Source organism: Malaclemys terrapin, chromosome 12 (genome assembly GCF_027887155.1).
Source record: "Malaclemys terrapin pileata isolate rMalTer1 chromosome 12, rMalTer1.hap1, whole genome shotgun sequence".
In the NCBI taxonomy this organism is placed as follows: Eukaryota; Metazoa; Chordata; order Testudines; family Emydidae; genus Malaclemys; species Malaclemys terrapin.
In genome coordinates, this window is record NC_071516.1 from 3,000,039 (window position 1) to 3,020,600 (window position 20,562).

General features: G+C 55.0%; 1 protein-coding gene across 2 annotated transcripts; it reads left to right on the top strand.

Moving 5' to 3' along the window:
- The first annotated feature begins 5,436 nt into the window (after positions 1–5,436).
- Positions 5,437–19,229, top strand: FAM110A (family with sequence similarity 110 member A). Of its 2 annotated transcripts, none has more exons than XM_054046198.1 (2): positions 5,437–5,598; positions 15,588–19,229. In XM_054046198.1, the coding sequence occupies exon 2, from the start codon at positions 15,820–15,822 to the stop codon at positions 16,906–16,908; it is 1,089 nt and encodes a 362-aa protein (XP_053902173.1). In that variant the 5' UTR covers positions 5,437–5,598; positions 15,588–15,819; the 3' UTR covers positions 16,909–19,229. The 2 variants fall into 2 exon arrangements, with proteins under 2 accessions (XP_053902173.1, XP_053902172.1); XM_054046197.1 differs by lacking the exon at positions 5,437–5,598 and adding an exon at positions 10,611–10,745.
- The last annotated feature ends 1,333 nt before the right edge of the window (positions 19,230–20,562 follow it).

Consider the following 20,562-nt stretch of genomic DNA (forward strand, 5'->3'; position numbering starts at 1 on the left):
CTGGGATAAGACAACAACAGCAACTCATGTGTTTGATGTTATGCAGAGGCTTCGCTGTTCTGCTGCACCAGGGCCTACAAGTGCTACCGAATTATTATCAGTTATTGCATTTCAGTGACTAAAGATATTTCATTGACTACTACATGGGACAAAGCCCTCAGAAATATACTGCAAGGCAAAATGTGTCCTTCCCCCACCTCTCACCCCACATCACACATCACTTGTCTTCTTACAGGGTGACGGCCGTGAGTTTGTACAGCGCTTAGCACAATGGGATCCGGATCCTGTTGGGCGCATCTGGACACTACGGTGCTATAGATATAAAACAATAGTAATGAGGGTCCTGCACTGGCAGCTATGATAGACAAATGGGGTGTTTGGGTTTCCCTCCAATCTCTGATCACTCTCATTCTGTTTTGGGCTTAAGTGGAAACAATCCAAACTGGCAAAAAAGTGAGGCAGTCGTCAGCAGGATGAACTGAAGGGCCCAGGGTTCGGGCACTAGCCTTGGTGAACTGGGTTCAATTCCCTGCTGTGCCACAGACTCCCTCTGTGACTGTGGGCAAGCCATTTAGCCTCTCCGTGCCTCAGTTTCCCTTCTGTAACATGGGGATGATAGAACTTCCCTACTGAGGATAACTCCATTAAGGGTTGTGAGACACTCAAATGGGACGATAATGGCAGTCAGATAAGTACCTAGATGGATAGATAGCTCTTCTTTTTCCAACAGGGAGAAAATCTCAATCCCTTTTGTCATTCAGAGAGAAAGCTCCAGTGTCAATAACTTCATAGGTTTCCGATGGTTTGGAGTGCGTCACCCGTGTGCGCGCGTGGGGGGGGGGAACGTTTTCCTCTTTTATTTGTTTCTTTGTATTTTTTAATGATCCTTTGAGTCAAACCCCAAATTGATTCCAGCTCTGGCAGCCTGGTTGCAGCTGGCATGGGCGAGGCATGTGGTCAGGCAGAATTTCCCTGTGGAAGGATTAGCCAGGCTAGCTGGCTTGCCAGCTCTTGGGAAACTCACCGAGTGTCTGGGAAAAAAGAAGGGAGGAGTGGGGAATTACATGTCAGTGTAAAAAAAAAAAAAAAGAGGATTGATAAAAATGCCAAGATAATTGATTGAGAAATGGATTATTCCTTCCTCCAAGCGCAAGTCTCCAGACAATAGGAGTTTCCTCAATATGCAATAGATGATACTTGTTCTACTGCTTCGAACACCAGGCATGCATGAGCCTGAACAGAATCAAATGAATCTGAGATTGCTTGGAAAGGGCCACTTTCCAGACAACACTGGGACTTCCCATGGGTTAGCTGGGCTCATTGGTCTCTGTTGTGTTTGACATTTTGTCATTTAGAAAACAAAGCTGAGTATCACTTGAAAGTCTGAGCTGAGGCAGGAAATGTTAGTGGCTCTGGGCTGGCATGCCTGCCCGGGATTTGTGTCCTTGATCCAACAACTGGATCCATGCAAACCTGTGGATCCCATCGGGAGTCTGACTGAAGGATTGGGGCCTAGTTGGACAAACAGATATCAATAAAATAAATAGCACTTACACCAGAGTTTCAAAGTGCTGTACAGATATTAGGAATTCCATCCTGCTCCCAGTAAATGCAAGGAGAGGCAGATTCAACTGTAGCCAATTCATCCCCAGAACACTTCTGTGTGGTAAGAAATATCTTTGCTTTATAGTCAGGGAAACTGAGGCATGGCAAGAGGCTAGCTGACTTACCCAAGGTCACACCACACAGGTGATTGTCATGAACCATGATCAGAACTCAGGAGTGCCTGGTTCGTAGGCGCACATTCCATCCACTAAACTAGACCATCGCTGCCTTTCGCAACACAGCTGGTGGGTTTTTCAGCAGTGAAGTGGTTAACAGTCTTGGCTTGGCAAATGGCCGTAATTAACAGGAATTAGCACCCCAGTGAGATGAACATGGAAATAAAGTCCATAGCTGTGTAGGTGCCGCTGCTCCGGGCTGTCAGGAAGCAGACTCAGAAAAGAAGGGCACCAGTCTGAATTGTATTGAGGACCCCATTACATGGATGGAGCATGGACTTGTCAATCACACTGGTGGTTTCTATAGTTCTTGCTGATAACACTGAATGACCTTCCCGGTAGAGCCAGTTCTCAGAAAGGCCCCTCTCAAAATACAAACAGGGAGACCTTCAAAGAGTGAAACAGATAAGGTGAGTAAATAGAACTTCCCGGGGATCAAAGTGGGAGGGCGCCAGGGTTTATATTCCAACCTGTGATCTTTCAGCCACATCCGAATGGCAGTTTGTTATACAGCCCTTGGAGGTGAGTGTTGGGGAGCAGGTGTGGGGAGATACAGGCAAACAGCCAGTACTGCCAGCTGCATAGGCAGGGGACAGGAGACTCAAGTCTGTCAGCTCAAAACAGCCTTAGAACCATCTCCTTCTGGGGGGAAAGAATCATGATGTGATACTGAGTGTTCACCCCAGGCTGCCAGCTAACCTGGTCTTAGGCCTCCTGAACCAGCCAGAAGGGACATTCTGATTCCAGCCCCTGGACTCCAACCTGACCCTGGCATCTTGGTCCTGAGTTGGCTCCCAAACCAGGAGGGGCCCGTTTCCTTTCTCAGGTTCCCAGCAGCCCAGACCTTGAGGTTTCAGCCCAAAAGGGCAGAAGCCAACTTCTCTTTCTCACGAGTCTCAACGTTCTGAGCCAGCCTCTCCTCTGAAGGTTTGGTGCTGCTGGCTCTGACCCCAAGTCCAAGCCGGACCTGAACATCCCCTCCCAGCCCCTCTGCAGTAGATTTAACGACAAGCTAAGACTCCACCACTGCCCCCTAACTGGGGATTCAAGCCAAGCCAGGCTGACCCCCACATATCATGCCCTGAGACTTGTAGTTGCCTGTTTAACGCCTTTCTCCCCTGCATTCTGCTCCTGGGTTGGCCTGGTGAGTCACTGCTGGAGGGCTGGCTAGCGTCACCCCTCTGCACTAGTGCAGGCTTGCTCCCTCTGACAGGGAGCTCCGCCCGCCTACCCCGATCTCACTCCAGCAGACATCATATCATCTAGGCCTGTTCTGCACTATTGAAGGGGTTTGGCCTGCTTCTCTCCACCCTCCTTCCAAATCCCATCCCCAGAGATGCTAGCCTTGGTTACCTCAGCCACTCTGTAACAAAAACTTGGACAAAACGGTTGGATTCGGAACCTGAGCAGCAGAGCTCGGCCAGGGCCAGGGCCTCTGAAGTTGGGAAGTCAGAACAATGGGCTCCCTAGCTCCCCTTCCCATTTTGGAGATAGACCTAGGTAGCCACTGAGTTCGGGGGGTCCAGACGTGGCAACACCAAGAGTCTCACACTGCATGCTTGCCGGAACCTGTAGGCCACCAGCTTTGCTTGCGCTCGCACCTCCTTTGATACCAAGCAGAAATTGCTTGTTGGTTGAGTTCACCGGTAACGATAACCGGCAGCTTGTCCTTCCTCTGGGAGGAGGGGCTGGCCAGGGCCACACTCCATGGGCTGCACTTAGCTCTTGGGACGTACTGGAGACATCCCAGTGCAGGGCAGTCGGTTGTGTTTTAGAGCCCAGGTACTGGGTGCAGAAGGGAGATGCCTTCACATGGACAATTTGGATTTTAACCCTGAAGCAATCAGGCTCCTCTGCGTTAGACAGTAACACACACACTTTACCAGTTCATTTAAAAAGGAGAATGACCCCCTGGCCAGGCTGTAAAGGGGTCCCTGCGGCTTCCTAGAGCAACAGGGAGACAGTAACTCAACTACTGAACTAAAGGAGACCCTGCCCTGCTCTCCATGTGGTGCAGAAGGCAGGAGCATCAGCAGAGAGATTCACAGCTGAGTAGGGACAGAGTCATTACAATTAACATGAGCAGGGTGCAAAATCCCCCAGTTGGCTTTCAAATCTCAGCTGTCAAGTTTATTCCGTAGAGGCCCATTTTAACTGTCCATCAAGGGCATCTTGATGTTAGTTTGTATTAGACTGGACCAAATGCTTTCCTGGTGTAACTCCATTGCATGGGTGTGTCACTAGACGCCTGACAGTTGCTTCCAAGGTTTAGCTGTGCTCACCTCTAAGTCATCCCAGGGGATATTCCCAGAGAGGGTGAGGCTCTTTGAAGCTCTCACAAATGCCTGGAACGCCCTGCTTACAAACGCTGGGGTACACACTCTAAAGCATGTATAGGCAGCTCCCTGCAGAATGTTTTTGCCAGACAACCTGGAGCCCTATATGTGAAATGCTGGGCTCTGGTGCATGCCCCGTGTGACAGCTGCTCTTTCAGCCTGGTTCCTGCACCGCACTCCCACGCACAGCCAAACAAGCAGGTGGAACTATACGGGCAATCAAAATAATGGGGACTATTTCAGACCTCTCTTGCTAATCATGTGGTGGCTACACCCGCACTTCAGTCATTTGTTATTCTAGCTGAGCTAGGTTTACAGGCCCATCTTTTAGCTCGCTACAGTTGCACAAGCCCAGGGCAACCCTCCTGGGATGAAGTCATTTGTTTTCACAGAACTTCACTCTGAACTCTTTGCCTCATCAGCTCTGCCTCTCCTTGCTAATCACACTTCCAAAATCCACTGCTTTAATTTTGTTCTCCTGATGCTGAGCTCTGTGGCCAACTTCTGGACTCCTGTATGAAGCCAGAAGGCCTGAGCGTTGTGTGGGGGTCCTCGGTGGGAAGCAGAGAAGTGAAATCTTCCAGGCTTTAGTGAAGCAGCCACACGCTATCCCTGGGTTTTGGATCCATATAGTCCCAGACCCAAAGATGCTTCCACCTCTTCACTATCCAGCTCTGCCCTGGAAAATAGCTGTGTGGCATGCAGCCGGCAGAGTCTCCTTGCATGGCCACTCCACAGCCCCTGCATTATCCTGTCCAACAGAATTGCTTTGGCCTCTCTGGATATACGGCTTGCTGTGCAAGGACGTGGGGGCAGGCTCCATAACTGTTTCATGCCCTGGCTAGCATCCAGGGATGCTATAGGTTGGTTCATTCTGAATCTGTGCTTAGGGAATCTGTGAAGTCTTATGCAGTTTACTGGGTGTAAGACGGAGCTGGGAGAACTGGTTTGGCTAAAATAAAAATTCCTCCGCGGGAACTTTCGCCCATATTGAGAACCGAACTCAAATCAGAACTTTCTAGAGGTTCTGAAATGTTTGCTTATGGCTGAAGCAGAGGGATCTCCAGACTCCCCATTGGCTGCTGCGGGGCGAGCTCTCCCCCCTCCCCTTACTGTATGGCTGGGGGGAGGGGACGCAGGTAGCTCCCACCAGGTGGCAGGGGGAAGCAGGACCCCTGGCTGGCTGTGTGTAGACCGTGGGGGAGAATCGTTCCCACAGTAAGAATGGAGGGGAGCCCACCTTGTGGCTGGAGGGGGGAGAAGCAGGACCCGGGGGGGGGGGGGCGCACCGAACAGCGCCCGCCTGGTTCATTCATAAAGTCCCCAGTTGCGGTCGCTTAGCGACCCCAGCCGCGCAACGTTCGAATGGCGGCGGCGGAGCCAATGGGAAGGAGGCGTGTGGGGTCGAAGGGACTGGAGCGTCTGGGACCCGCCGCGGCCTCTGTTACTCCTCTGTCCCCCCTCCAGTGTTCCGCTCTGCGGTAAGCCGGGCCGGGGAGGGGGCATCGGGAGCAAGGGGCCGGGGCTCCCTTCCTCTCCCCTGGAAGTGGAGTGTCTGTGTGCGGAGCCCCGGGCCCCTGGTCGGCGGGGGGAGGGTATCCCCCTCCCGCGGGTGGTGGTGGGGCTAGGGAGGCATCCGGAGCCCCTCTCCCCAGGCGAGGCGGGAGGGGGAAGAGAAATCCCAGAGCCCCTGTTGGAGGCGGTAGCTTGGGAATGATATTCATGTTTCGAGCCCTAGGAGCCCCTAACCCTGATCCTAGGGTAGTCGGGAGCCCGTTTCCCAATCACCAGACCTAGTGTGGGACCCCAGGCTGGGGGTGTCCATATCAGGGCCAACGGACTCTGTACCTAGGGTGAAACAATGGGATAGCTGCACTCAAAGGGCACCGGCAATGTAAGGAGAACATGGTAGGGAATCCTGAGAGGGGTCAGGTGGGCGCTGTCCTTTTGCCCCAGGGTTTTGGGTATTAGTGGGGCATAGGGTGCCTGACCCATGGGTGCTGGACACTGGTTGGCAGCTGGGAGGGGATCAGTTCTTGGTCTTGTTTCTGGTTACATCTGGTTCTGATTTTCTGAGGGGGATAGGTCTCCAGAAAGGGCTGGGAAATGCAGTTTATCAGGTTGCCCCAAAGCCACGGGGGATATCTCCCACTGCTGCATGTTTCAGTGAAAGCAAAGTCAGCCAGAAGGTCAGAGTGTCAGATGCTGTGGTGGCCTTTGAAAAGGCCTGGACATTTGTGCGACCGATAAACAGGTGAGTTCCGCAAGTAACAGCGAGAGAAGCAGGGCCGGCTCCTGCAGGGGTAGGAAAGAATTCCCTTTCGTGTCCAGAACTGCATGACGGGTAGGTCCTTTATGGAGATTTTTTTACCTCTCTCTGATGTGTCAGGTAACAAACTTTACTCAAGGCAGAAGACCGGAATTGATGGGCTGGTCCAGTATGACTGCGTCCGTGCCCCTATCTGCAGGCAATCAATAGTGTCGCTTTAGCAAGTACGGAACAGTTCAGATGATGCAACATTGGACAGCCAAGCCATGATGTGTGTTCCACTCATTCAGACCATAAAGCGGGTGAGGCATTGCAGAGGCTCCAGAGATAATATGCGTCTGCTTTGTGACTCCGTCTGCTGTGTCTAAAATGGGGCTAAACCCAGGTTTACCTGATCTGGTTTGGAGGACTATTTACGTGATCTAGAATTCTGTTTTGAAAATGCAGTTTGCCTCTTAAAAAGGCATAATAGGGCTTCACCTTCATTGTCCTGCAGTGATTTTCAAGGTCATCCTTACCCAAGTTTACAAATAAAAATCTCTTTTCTCTAACTGCTAGCCCCACAAGCTGCCCTGGGCTCTGAAAGTCAAGCTGGGTTCTTGACTTCTCACATCTCACCACAGACAAAAGCTTCTGTGATCAGTTCCAGCTGTGCAGTCTCAGTGCACTGTACCTGAGGCCAGAATGAGACCCTGCAACAGGGACTTTGTAAATCATTTTCTTGATGAGGCATGAGGCAGGCTAGACCCCTGCTCCCTCCCCAGAGCTGTGCTGGCCGTGCTAGCAGGAGTACAAAGGCTTATCTTGGTCATTACATTCAGTACCTGTGTTTCTGGCTGCACAAGGGAGCAGTTCCATTGAATAAGAAGGTGCCTTTTTAGTTCCTTGTCAGTGCGGTGCTCTGGGAATACATGTTCGTCCGATTGACTGATTCAGGTGTGAAGAGTTAATGGTATGTCTACACTGCAGTCGGGAGGTGTGATTGCAGCACGGGTAGACATACTTGAGCTATGTGGGGGCTTGTCTACACTTGAAACGACGACGCTTCAGTGTAGACAATGCCATGCAGTGTAGACAGGGATCTCCCATTGGTGGACGTAGTCCATCTCCCTGGGAGGCAGTAGCTAGGTCGATGGAAGAATTCTTCGGTTGACCTCGCGCTGTCTACACTAGGGGTTAGGCTGGCTTAATTAGAATGCACAGGAATGTGGATTCTTCACACCCCTGAGTGATGTAGCTGGGTCAACCCTACTTTTTCATGTAGACCAGGCCTGAGCGTGGAGGGTTTTAACTCTCGAGCTGGTTCGGCCGACAGCTTTAGTCTTCCTGCAGACAGGGAGCCAGTGCCATCAGTGAGTCTGGAAGCGTTACAATTGCTAGCGAGGGAAGGAGGTTGGGAAACAAAGAAAATCCTAGGGATGAAGGGCCAGGGAAAAAACCCAATCAACTTGTATTGTGCCTAAAACTCTCCAAAGTCCCAGAGCAAGGAAAGGAGGTTGACTCAGAACGATAATGCTTTTAAATAAATCCCCCAGCTCCACATGCTGATTTCTCTGGCTGCTGGTGCTTAATAACCTCATCATTTCATAGCCGCCCCGGTGAGGCTGTGAAGTTAAAGCTCTGGAAAGGGGAAGTGGGGCTGCAGAGCTCCACACCTTTCCCTGCTCCTGTTGTGTAGCTGGAGACAATGGTCTGAGTCAGCTACTGGGAAGGTTCTCTGGGCTGGGGCAGAGCTGGCAGCGTTATCTTTCAAAAGGAAAAGGCAGAGTCTGCAAAATACAGCCCCAAAATGGAGGGAGACGCACTAAAAATGTAGACCGTTGCCCCCCAGGAGCACTCACAGTTGTGCCCCTGGACACAGTTGTGTCCAAGGGACCCTGCGGCTCAGCAGAGCACTGCATGGACGTGAGCCGTGTCTTGAGGGAAATGGAAGGTCAGTCTGCCGTAATGCCTGCCTAGCTCCCCCTCCCCAGGCACAGGATTGGGCGGTTGGCATTTGATGCGCTCGCATTGCGTTTTATTTGCAGGTGGTACAGAGAACTAGTTGTACTGTACACGCCCCTCCCCTCTTCAGCTCAAATGTGATCTTTGTTTGGCAGTTGGTGCCCAGGCTGGCTTCTGTCCAGCTACGAGAATGTAGAGTTGTGTGGCTGTGGAGCCTAAGCAAGGAGTGGAAGGCAGCAGGGGTGTCTGATCGCTTATGAGAAAGGGGAAATCAGGCCCCCTCCCCCTCCACCCTGGCCGTGTGGTGAGGTTGGGAAGATCTCGCCTCCTGGAAAACCTGTTTGGTCGGAAACAAATAACAATGCTGGAGACCTACGGTGCAGCCAGCACAAAACCTCCTGACGTGAGCTTCACGTGGCTAAGAATTCCACGGCCCACCTGTTTGGCTTTGTCCCTTCTGTGCCCTCCCGCGGATGTAAACGGGTTCACCTGAACCTGATGGTATCTTCCACTTCTGTGTGCAGCATCTTGGCTCCCTCGGGGAGATGGGAAGGGCCTTGACCCCCTTTGCTCAGACTCCTGACCTGATGAAGTGCCCCTCCACCAGGGGAGTGGTGGGAAAGAGAAGACAGCCAGGGCAGGACGTGGGGAAGGGTCTGCTCTCTCTCTCTGCTGGTTCCTCCGATTTCTCTCTCAGGACCGTTTCCAGCAGATGGAGAATTGGGGGCAGGATGCTGCTGCAATCTTTGCCAACCTGCAGGTACCTCTTCAGCGAGGAGGAGGAGGTTAATAAGGGACCGGGATGATTGCTCTAAAGGCAGAGGACTAGGAGTCGGGGTTCCCAGGCTCTGTGTGACGTGGGTGAGTCAGTCTCTGTGTGCTTCAGTGTTGCCATCTGTGAAATGGGGATAATGAGGCTCACTCACAGGATGCAATGCCAGCGATGATTGTTGTTATTATTAGAGCACCCAAGAACGTGCTCGGTGTTGTGAGACGGCAATCATTCCGGTTCGAGATTCCTGGCTGGCAGAGGCTACGTCAGGGCTGCAGAGAATGGTCTGACTAACGGTCCCCTCGTGGAGAGCTGGCATTTCAGATCATGCCTTTCCTGATCTGCAGACGTTTGGTTCCCCACTCCACCTGAAGGCAGTGGAAAGGCGCCGCAGTCTGGTGTGGTTATAACAGAGTCGAGGAAGCAGGGTTGTGATCTGTCCCATGAGAATGTCTGTCTAGCCACCCAGAACAATTTGTGCCCACTGTAGTTGCTGAGAGGCAGCATGGCCTAGTGGATAGGGTACTGGTCTGAAAGCCAGGAGACCTAGTTCCATTCCTGCCTTTGCCACCCACTTGGTATGTGACCTTAGTCATGTCACTTCACCCCTCTGTGCCTGTTTCCCCTCCCACTCCATGTCTGTTTAGATTGGAAGCTTGGCAGGGCCGGGATGTCTTATTGTGTTTGTGTACAGCCCTCAGCACAATGGGACTGTGATTTCAGCTGGAGTCTCTGAGCGCTACCATAATATAACTAACCAGCTGCATCTGAGGAAAGTGTACCCAAGCGGCGCAGGGCCATACCCCAAACAGCGCATCCTCCCTCTCTGCGGGGCTGTAAGAGGAGTAGCTCCACAGAGAGTCTTGCCTATGTTTCCCCTCCCTAGCTCAGCAATCGCTCTGCCATGTCACCTACCAGCTGGGGGTTGTGCTCTCTGCACTGAGTGGCTCTTTCCTTTGGCTGCCTTGGGGCGGGGGCTGTAAAAAGCCAAGGGTCAGAGAAGGGACTGTCTATGCTCCAGCTGTAAGTGTGCCTGCTAGGACCCCCACCCCCATACACGCCAAGCTCTTTCCAGGTCATGTGGCGGGATTCCCCTCGGGCTATGTGGGGTGGGGGGGCAGCCTTCTGTCTTTTCAGGTTCAGTGGGTCTGAAGTCACCAGACGGTGAATGCACGGAAGCTCCTGCTGCAGTGGATCAGCTGGCAGGTCGTCTCCTCCCTGGGGAGTCCGACCCCCCCCCCCAATGTGGTGCTAGACACTGAGGCAGAGAGCGCCCCTGGGGGCGAGGCAGAAATGGGCTAGTGACACAGTAAGGCCAACAACTCCGTGCAGCTAAATCAGCTGTGGTGTGTCTGGAGCTGCGCCCTCCTGCCGATCAGGTCACTGCAGGCTCAGTGCAGGGGGTGGTTTGCTCTCCCAGGAGTGTGCTCTGTGCATAGGCTCCCGTCCCTGCCAACCCCACCTTCGGAGTATAAACAGGAAGTTGTGCAAGCAGGTTACTTGATCCCTCCAGGTGAGCGGTTGGGTTAGTAGAGCCACTGCAGCAGCACAGAGCAGAAGCCCCAGAGACACCTCAGGTGGAGCCGGCTGGCTGGTGTTCTGGAATCCAGCTGCAGCCACAAGGGAGAAAGAAAGTACAACTGGTAAGTTACTGGTGTTTGCTGTTCCGTCTCCCTGGGGCCTAGGGCCCGGCTGCAGCCCAAAGCGGAACCAGGCTCCTGCAGGGGCAGAGGGCTTTCAGGAGGCCCGAGCCAAGACAGGTAGTCCAGCATTTCCAGTTAGGATCAGAGGCTACAGGACAATTCCTTCCACGTCTTTGCAAAGCTCCCAGATCCGTGGGAAGCGCAGGGGACCTGCCCAGTTTTAGCAGAGGCCTGGTCTACAGGCCGACCTAGCAATATCACTCGGAGCTGTGTGAGGTTTCACGCCTGAGCACTGTAGTTGGGTTGACCTAACCCCTGGGGTAGATGCGCGAGGTTGGCAGCAAGAGTCTTCCACTGACCTAGCTACCAGCCCTCGGGGCGGATTAACGACTTCAACGGAAAAGCCCCCTTCCATCGATGTAGGAAGCGTCTGTGTCACAGAGCTACAGCTGTAGTGTAGACATGGCCAGAGTGTCTAAACCCGCTGGCGGGGCTTGATCCTTCTCTTGCTAACGCTGGTGTGAACTGGGAGTGACACGCTGAATTCAGCGGGGTCACAGCAGAGCGAGAGGGGACTCAAGCCCTGGGGCTTTCTCTCTGGCTCTGCTGGCAGGTAAAAGAAATGAAGCTCCGGAAAGGATTGGGTTGCTGAGGGAGGGTGACCAGAAGCTCGGTGGTGGTGGTGGTAGAGGGGCAGGTGGGACGCTGCCCCGACCCCTACAATCTCACAGTCCACTGACGTGGGCAGCCTGCTTCCTGGACACAAAACCAACCCGCCGCAGTCGGCACTTAACTCGGTGGCGTATGCGGAAAGAATGTAGGGCCTATTGAAAGTTCAAAGGAAGGTGGAGTAACCAGGAGCTGAAGGATGAAAGGGGACTGTGAGAGAGCAGCACTGACCGGGCCTTTGATTGTTTTAGTTTGGAAAGAGCACAATGGAGGGCAGCGTCCTGGCTCGAGCAGAGGGGAGCATGCCCGGGATGTGGTTCTGCAGGGTCTCTTTGAAACACACCTCCCTCTCTCACATTTCCTCCTCCCCTCTCCCCCCAGCCCAGCAGCAGTGTGGCCAATGCACAGGATCAGGCTGCAGTCTGTGCCGTTGGGGGACTGGGTAGGAACGGGCTAATCTAGGCAGCCAAAGGGGGGGGCAGTTATTGTGCTTGTGGCAAAACTGCCCTGACTTGGAGGGGAAAGTTCCCCAGCCCGCCGGTGACGACCGCGTGTTTGCTGTGGGTTCATGGGGAGGTTGCGCAACTCCGTGCGGTTCAGTTAAGTGCACAGACGAGGGGGGGAAGGGGACCTGTCTTTTGCAGGTGATTTGAAGTGCCCGACAGAGGGCACTCACGGTGCGGGAGGGCCCCACGCTTTGATGGCTGCTCACTGCTGGGGGGCGAGTCACGGCCACGTCAGCAGCGGGGCGCTCTGGGCCCTGTTTCACAGGCCTGCGACTGCTTTTGGTGCCTCTTTTCCCACTGCGCCTAGTAGCTCTGGATGAGAGGGAGACGCCGGCTCTGAGGCCTCGGGGTCGCTGCTGACAGCTGGGCTCAGTGGATGTAGGGCTGGAATATCCCGATGGTTTGTGTCTCCTTCTCAAAGCACTGCCCAGACATTACTGAGTTAAAGCTCTCAGCTGCCCTCGGTGCTCGCTCCTCCCGCTGGGCGTAACCCGTGGAGCGCGTCAGCACCCGCTCCCTCTGTCTATTCACAGGCCCAAGGGCGAGACTTTGTTCGGTGGGATAAGCCATTGACTATGCTCGCGGCTCCCCATTGCCATTCAGGAGGGCTGCCTTGCATGTATTTGCAGACTGAGAGCCAAGACGCTGAGATTAGTGTGTCTTGATAGCCGCAATGGGTACCCTGGATCATGTACACGATGGACGCTGCCCGTCTCCTGGCTTTAGCTATTTCAATAAAAAGTGTTCAGTCTATTTACCATGGCTACCCCACACCTCCCCATTTTAGTCCCCAACCGCTTCTGGAAGTGATAGCGAAATGCCTTCTACTCCCACACTGGTCCTGGGGCACCATTACCCTCCCCCTCCCACCCACGGAGCGAGCACCCCTTTGGCAATGGCTCGGACTGGTTTGGAAGCTTCTCACAACTGTTCCTGCGATGAGCCAGGGGTACAGCGAGATGTGCCTTGCTCTAGTTCTGCGTGTGGAAGCTCAGTCGCTTTTCTGGGCGCCCATCTGGTCGCGAGGCATTTGCCCTGCCTCCTAGCCAGACGGACTGCAAGCTGCCGTTTAGGGAAAGCATGAGCGACCTCAGAGAGGTTCCTTTCTTCACATTTTCTATAGTGTCTTTCACCCGTGGATCTCAAAGCTCTTCCCACAGCTGGATAACTAACCATCAGGGTCTTCAGTCTGCTATGCCGGCTAGCTGGCTTGCAGCTTGGGGGCAGAACTAGACCTGGCATTTGCTAGCTGGCAGGAAATGTCCCTGCAGAGCCCACTGGGTTCCTTCTGCCTGCAAAGCAAAATTAATCCCACTTCTAAGTTCTTTACAAGGCTCCCTTTTTTTGCACTCCAGGGCTGGGTTTCGTGCTTGCTAGAGGAGATTGGCTCCTCATTCTGAAGCAGGAAAGACTAGTTATCCTGGCTGTGGATGTTTGACTCTCAGCTGTCAGGCTCTTCGGGGTAGGGGCATTCCCCTTTTGCTGGTGACTGACAGCTCTGGTTCGAGCCCAAGCTTCAAGCAGGCTCATTGTCACTGATGTATGAACCAGGAAATTGCAGATAAGCGAAGATGCATTTGTCTGTTATCCCCATGGTGCAGATGGAGGCAGAGGGAGGTGAAGTGACACTAGACTGAGGTCACACAGGGGGAGTGTCTGCAACAGAACACAGAGCTCCTGGCTCCCGGTCCCCAACTGTCATCTGCCAGAACGGGCAAGCAGACATGGGTAAAAAACAGTGCTCTTCTGAACCCCCGTCCAGAGCTATACCACATCTCCTTTCTGAGCTCCGGAAGAGTTCCCTGACCAGTCATTTTCTCCTGCACTTTGGCTGGGACCGGATGTGCTGAGAGGCTGGGAGCGCGGCTGCCTTGCCAAGGTTTTCCCAGCCCCAAGATATTCCAGTGAGCAGCTTGACCTCCCGGTGCATTTCCCGTGCGAATCGCTGAGCCTCTGAACTTTGCCCGTTGCTAATCCCCGTGGCTAATGAGAGACAGGAGCAGTTGTAAGCTGTTTAAAATGCCCCTTCGACTAGGATTAAGGAGGACAGGGCGGTGGAAAGAAAGAAGCTTCCAGTTTACAGAGCACTGTGTTGGAGTGAGTGCGGGGAGCTGTGTGCGTATGTGTCTGTGGAACGTCTGAGCTGTCTCAGGGCTGCTCCTCCAAGGCGTTGTAGGGTTCTGTGCAAAGTAACGAGGGTCCTTCGCCTCGCTCCTTCTATACGTCCCCTCCCCCTAAATTCCAGCCACCTCTGGCCTCCGTGACTTCAGCCCCTGCTCCCTGCGGATCCAGGCATGCAAGGATTCACCACAGCAACTCTCCCCAACAGTCGCACTGAGGGTGACACTCACCGAGTGGACCCCAGCGGCCTCTGGGTGCTCAGCATGTGTTCACAGCAAGATCCCCAAAAGCGTGGGTGGGCTCCCTTGATGTTAGCTGTCCACTGGCTGCCCCTCTGCAGGGGAGGCACATGGCTGTCTCAGAGCTGTGTTTCCTAGCCCGGCACATGTGTGCTTATCATTCAGACAGCAGCTCCTCTCTGTAGCCCCCTTCCCCAGACTGAGGCCCTGGCCTTGTGACAGCATGGGGAGGAGAGGAGAGGCTTCCTGTAGAGATTCCCTGGTGTAGCATCCGGCTGCCCGGAGTGCGTGCAGCGGCACCAGGTCATGGACCCCCCCCTCGCAGTACCGTTCCCTCACTCTTGTGGCTCCAGACGGGCCAGGCTGGCCCGGCCATCAGGCTGAGTGTCGCAGTCCCCTTTGGAGAGCATGGGATGCTTCCACCACACGTCCCGTACGGCCAAGCTGGGACATGCAGGGGAGAGAGGAGCACAGAACTCCCCGGGGGCTGCCCAGCCCATCAGCAAGGGAGGGCGTCTGGTCTCCGGGGGCAGGGGTCCGAGCCCAGTCTCTGCTTGGGAGGTGAGAGACGCCTCTGCAGATCCTGGGACGGTTTAAAGAGCTGTCTGGGCAAGGGCCCTTTCTGTTCTCTGGGGCCCTGTCTCACCCATTCAGCCGCGGGGGAGATCCTGCACGTTGGAGGGTCGGGATGCTGGGTGTTTAGCCCTCCCTGTTTCAATGGGATGTTAGTTCACATCCTTCACTGATACCATGTAAATCTCCTTCCTGGAGATGGCTGTAGCTCGTGGGCAACTCCCCGGGAAGAGTGGGGGGGATGCATGGGGCATCCCAGCAGACCAAGGGGCAGGGGCACAGGGGGTCGGCTGGGCATCCCATATGGGAAGAGGGCAGGTGCTGGTGGGCTGGGCGGGGGAAGCCTGGCTGAGGGCCATGGAGGAGAAGGGGCTGATCATGGCAGGAGGGAGGGAGGCAGGAGGCCAGACTGTAACTCCTTGCTCCCCTCCTTCCTTCCCCTCTTTTCATTCAAGGAGTTGTCTAGAGCCGCTCTCCCTCGATTGGTGGAGGTTTCTATTTGAAGTGTCTCTGCCTCTGTCCATTGGCTGGAGGGAGAGACCTGGCTGGAAGGGGGGCGGGGCCTGTGCCTTGAAATAGGAAGCCCAGCGCGGGTCTCCCCCGCCTCCTGGCGAAGACGGCGGACCTGCCAGTGCCTTTGTCTGGCTGAGCTGGCAGAAGCAGGAGGTAGCAGCATTCGGCGGGGAAGCTGCCCGCTCTCGGCTGTGTACTGATCTCTGTTCCCTTCTTTGCAGCGAGTGGAGCGTGACCCCGGGGCAGACCCCACCAAGGCTGCCGGCCCCTTGGACTCATCGGTCTGAGCTCCTCTGGAAGAGCAGAGGGATTTTGCTTCTGGGACTGACATTCAGCCTTCGCTACCAGGCCTGGGGGGCATGTGACCCTTGATGGACACTGCTGCACAGGGCACGGCGAGCGGGGTGGGCGGCGTGCGGAGGAGCAGCTTGGGGGGTGCAGCAGTTGAGCAGCATGCCCGTGGAAACCCTCCAGGCTGGGGACGTGATGAAGGGGGTTTCGGTGACGGCGCCCTTCACCTCGGCAATGCCATTCCGGATCCTCAACAAGGGGCCTGAGTACTTCCGCCGGCAGGCGGCCACCGGCGCCAGGAAGCCCAGCGCCGTGGAGAGGCTGGAGGCGGACAAAGCCAAGTATGTGAAGAGCCAGCAGGTTGCCAGCACCAAGCAGGAGCCGGTGAAGCCGCTCCTGAAGCAGCCCCTCTTCACCCCGGGGGTCCGGAGAGCCATGCTCACTCCCAGCCGCAAGACCCCGCAAGGGGGCCGCAGGGCGGAAGCCTGTGGGCCAAAGACCTCCTTGAACCTGGAGATCCTCAACAACCTCATCAACATCTGTGACAGCCCCGTGCCCTTCCCCAAGTCGGAGAGCCCCCGGGAGCACAAGTGGAGAGCAGAGACGAGGGAGCCCCCGGGCAAAGAGCGGGGCGGGCACCCCTCTGTGCAGAGGAGGAAGGGCCCCTCGGATGGCATGAGCAAGCTGTCGGAGAGCTCCGTCACGTCCAAGCCCTCCAGCACGGTGGCCGTGCGCAGAGTGGATGTCCGGCCCTGTGGGGTTCGTCGGGACAGGGTGACCCCAACCATCCAGGTCACCCCTATGCCCATCTCACCCGCCAAGGCTAGGATCCCCTCTGCCAGCTCCCTTAGCTCACCAAATAGAAGCCCCCACGACAGGCGGACAGACAGCGCCAAGCGGCAGACCCTCCTGCACAGGTCCAAGTCCGACCTGAGTGACAGGTACTCCCGGGCCACGGCCGACCTGGAACGCTTCTTCAACTACTGCGGGCTGGACCCCGAGGAGGTCAGGGACATAGGGGTGGAGCACTTTGCCCGGGCCAGCTCGGACATCGTCTCCATCAAGTTTCACAGCGTCAGCACTGCCAGCTCGGAGTGTGCCCGCTCCCAGCGCAGCGCTGCCACCCTGGAGGACAAGCAGGCGGAGCGCATGCCCTACGGCATCTCCGTCATCGAGCGCAACGCCAGGGTGATCAAGTGGCTGTACGGACTACGGCAAGCCAGAGAGCCCCAAAAGGTATCCAACGTATAGTGACTCCATGGATGCCACAAACTCTGATAGCAAAGCCTTTTAGTATGTGTGTGTGTGTGTGATGTACAAGGGGGTGTTTTAATTTTTTGCATGACTCAGTCTGGTCCCGCTGGGAAACACCCTATGGTGGAGTCTCACTGATAGAGCATCCTTTAACTCTGGTCCCTGTCCCCTGTCGGCCTCTCCCAGCCCCTTATCCTACCCCTGGTCCACGGCGTTCAGAGATCCAGTCCCTGCAGCGACGAGACGTCGCCAAGCCAAGAACTTCCAAGAGTTGCAAAGCCCTAGCGCAGAGAGAGGGCGCGTTTCCTTGGCACGGGGGCCAAGGGGAGGAGCGGGACCAGCCTGGCAGCACAAGTAGGGATGTTCAATATTCTCGGGAGTTACTGCAGGGCTGCACATTGTCTTGCTCAACAGAGCTGGCCCTGGGAAGGGGTTTCCTTCCTAATAGGAACTGATCCTGTAAATATGCAAGCTATTAATAAAGAGCCTGGAATATCGTCCCCCGTGAGCCAGTGCGAGGGCAAAGGGCTGGCTTGCACCTGCTTGCCTTGATCCTCTTTGGCACCTGCCCGCGCTGGCCTAGGAATCAGTTGACTGAGACCGCGCCAAGAGGACTGTAAACGCCCTCGCTATCAGGAGGCGGTTGGAACACACGTGTGTACACACCTCGTGGGCGAGCCCAGGGGACTATCTGTGCAGTTCATGGCCCAGCCCACACATGCCCGCCTCCTGCAGTGCGGCGGAGGGTCTGGTTGTCGCAGTGGAGGGCTTTTCTCCAGCCCTGCATGCACAACACAAACACAACCCCCACACAGGCTCTGCCTCAAGCTGCAGAAACCCGGGGGATCTGGTGCTAAGACTTTTACCCCACCCTGGACTGCACCCTCCAGCTGTGCGGAGCCTGCCCCTTCCTGCCGCGTTAGTGGGAATGTTCTTAGCTGGGTCGCCCACGTTAGCAGAGCTCCGGTTAACAGTAGCATCAGAAGTGCGTCTCATGCACCCTAGGAACCGGTTTGTGTCAGCCCAGCTCGTGGTACCTCGAATGAGCAGCCGCCGTCCGGCACATCGTGCAACTTCTGTGCTTCCGCAAGGCCTGGTGTGCCTTGGGCGTGAAGTGTCCACACTATCCATCCCTCAAATGGTCACCTCAGGGGTCCTCTGAAACCCCCCAGACAGCAAGTCTTTGTATTTTCTGCTCAGCCTTAATAGCTCCCACAGGAGTTCAGAGACAAAGCAGTTTTAGGAGGCAGCTTGATCCAGATGAAACTTAATTTTGGTTTTGTTTTGCTGTACACTGAGATCAATGCTTCAGTTACCAAGAGAACGTCGCCCCCCTCTGCACAAGTTTTCCCGGGGACTGAATTCTCCCGACTCACATTAGTTAAGCTCTTTTGTGGGGAGGAGGAAATGGGTGTTTAGAGGAGAATCCCTGGGTTGCGAGCGTGGGGCGATTGTAACAAACGCGTGGAAAGAACAGCTGGGTCTGCTCATTGAACGGACAGCCCGAGCGGCATGCTGTTCTGCTCCGGGACTCAGAGCTGTCCCTCCTGAACGTCCCCTTTCTGTTGTACTTTTATCCGCTGCCCGACTCATTCTTTTTGCAGCTGCTACTGCGCTGTAGTTCTGTGTACATTTCACTGGAAGCCAGCTTGCGTTTGAAGAGCGGATCCTTGGGGAGATGCTTGTGTGTGTGTATGTTTGGGGTGGGGTGGGCAGTGTACCTTGTAAGTGACGTATAATAGGAAAACTATTCGGTGGGGGGTTACTAGTTCCTTCCACTGGAAACAGTCTTATCACAAACATCCCAGTGATGTTGTGCGTCTTGATTTCGTGCCCCAGCAGAGACGTTGCTCATGGATAACTGCCTGCCGCATGGAGCTATTTGGAAGCGAGTGTAGATTGGCGGGAGCTTTCTGAACTGCCTGGGGGAGAGCAATATAACCTCCTACCCCAGCTGGAAAGTGCACGCAGGGCAATACAGTAGCGTGGGAGGGACCACGCTGGCTCAGTAAAGCTCGGCAGCGAGGCTGAAAATAGCAAGAGACTCGGCTGCTTAGCCATAAAGGCAAAAATCTACCTCCTCAGTGTGTGCTCATCAAGGGTCTTGCTGTACGTGTGTTTTTTACTTGTGTATGTGTGTGTGTTTGTACCTCTTTTCCTCTGCCACAGTCAAAAAAGCCCAAGAGTTCTGGGACTGCTGACCCCAGTTATTTATGAAGATGGTTCTGTATTGTTCTCGTCTCATTTTTACTGTATTTGCTGCCGTTTGGTCTGTAAAAGCCTGACTGATTTTATTAAAGTCCTGTCTTTGGATGGTCTGTATTTGTTTTGTTCGAACTTGGCTGCAAACCAGCTTGACTCCCCATAACTCTGGCGGGGGGACCACCCTGCAGAGGGATGGTTTCTGAATAAATATATCCCCCTTTTGGGGGCTGATCTCACCACAGCTGGGATCGAAGTGAGTCAATAATGGAGCTTGGGGGTATGTTTGTGGCCCAGGCAGGGGCCATTCTGGCATTTGGGAACCTGCCCCCATCAGAAGGAGAAAATGAAATCAAAGTAAAATAAAGCTTCCTCTTTCTCAGTTCTCTGCGCTGTTCACAGCGGAGAGTGTGACCAAAACCCTAGCACCTTGCTCCAGCCTGTGCCGGCTCAGCAGTGGTCCCTACCCAGCCCCCCAAAGCACTCAGTGGCACCTGCAGGAGTTGGAGGGCCCTGCGCAGAGGGGGATGGTGCCCATGGGAGGTGCCGCTCTCCACAATTCCATAGTCCCTGAGCAGTTCTGCCAGGCTGATTCTGGCCTGCAAGGGGGGGTGGCTCAGCCACTGAGGTACGGAGCCTTTGGAGAAGGGAACGCCCTTGTTTAAGGGAAAATCAAGGCGCAGACAGAGATGGGAAACAGGCACGGTCTCATTTCCAGTTAACCCTTGCCCGGCTGCTAGCTGATGCTAGTGTCCCAGGAGCTGGGCTCCACAGAAGGTCAGGGCATGCCTAGCAGGTTTCATGTGTAATCTGCTAAGTGCATGTTTAATGGCAAAGCATGTGTTGCCCTGCTGTGCAAGCCCCCATCTGTGCTAGCTGGAGGGCATGCCCCACTTACAGTCAGCGGTGGATCTGCAGAAGCATGTTTTGGGGGAGTGTGTGGGTGTTGGCTGGCTGCCGTGTGAGCTGCTTGCAGCCCCTGTGGCTCACGCCATCTGCTTCTGCACTTGTCTCAGAGCTGGGGGTACCGGGGTGCTGATGGTATAAGCTGCATGGTTGGACAGCTTCCCTCTCCATCTCTGAAATCTGCACCAATCCGCGCCCAGGTTACAAAGGTCTTGAAGGATTCAGGTGCAGCGGGAGAGAGGGAGACCTGCCCCCATCCTGCCCTGGTGAAGTTAGACACGTTGCACCATCCTAGAACGAAAGAAATCACTGCACGGCACTGGGCATCGCTGCCTCCCAGCTCCCGTGCTCTTTGGGCAGCAAAGCGACTAGCAGGGGTACAGGCTGCTGGGAGCATACATGTGCTGCTGATTCCAGCCAGGCCAGGAGCGCGGGATTTCCCTCTGCCGCTGGGGAACGTCCCAAGGCAGAGTCCTGCTTTGTGCTTTTACAGCACTTTGGGAACGGTCCCAGGGGAGGCCCACCAGTGCTGCTAGGGGAAGT

Coding starts and splice junctions, on each gene's coding strand:
- FAM110A (XM_054046198.1), top strand. CDS start 15,820: ATGCCCGTGGAAACCCTCCAGGCTGGGGACGTGATGAAGGGGGTTTCG.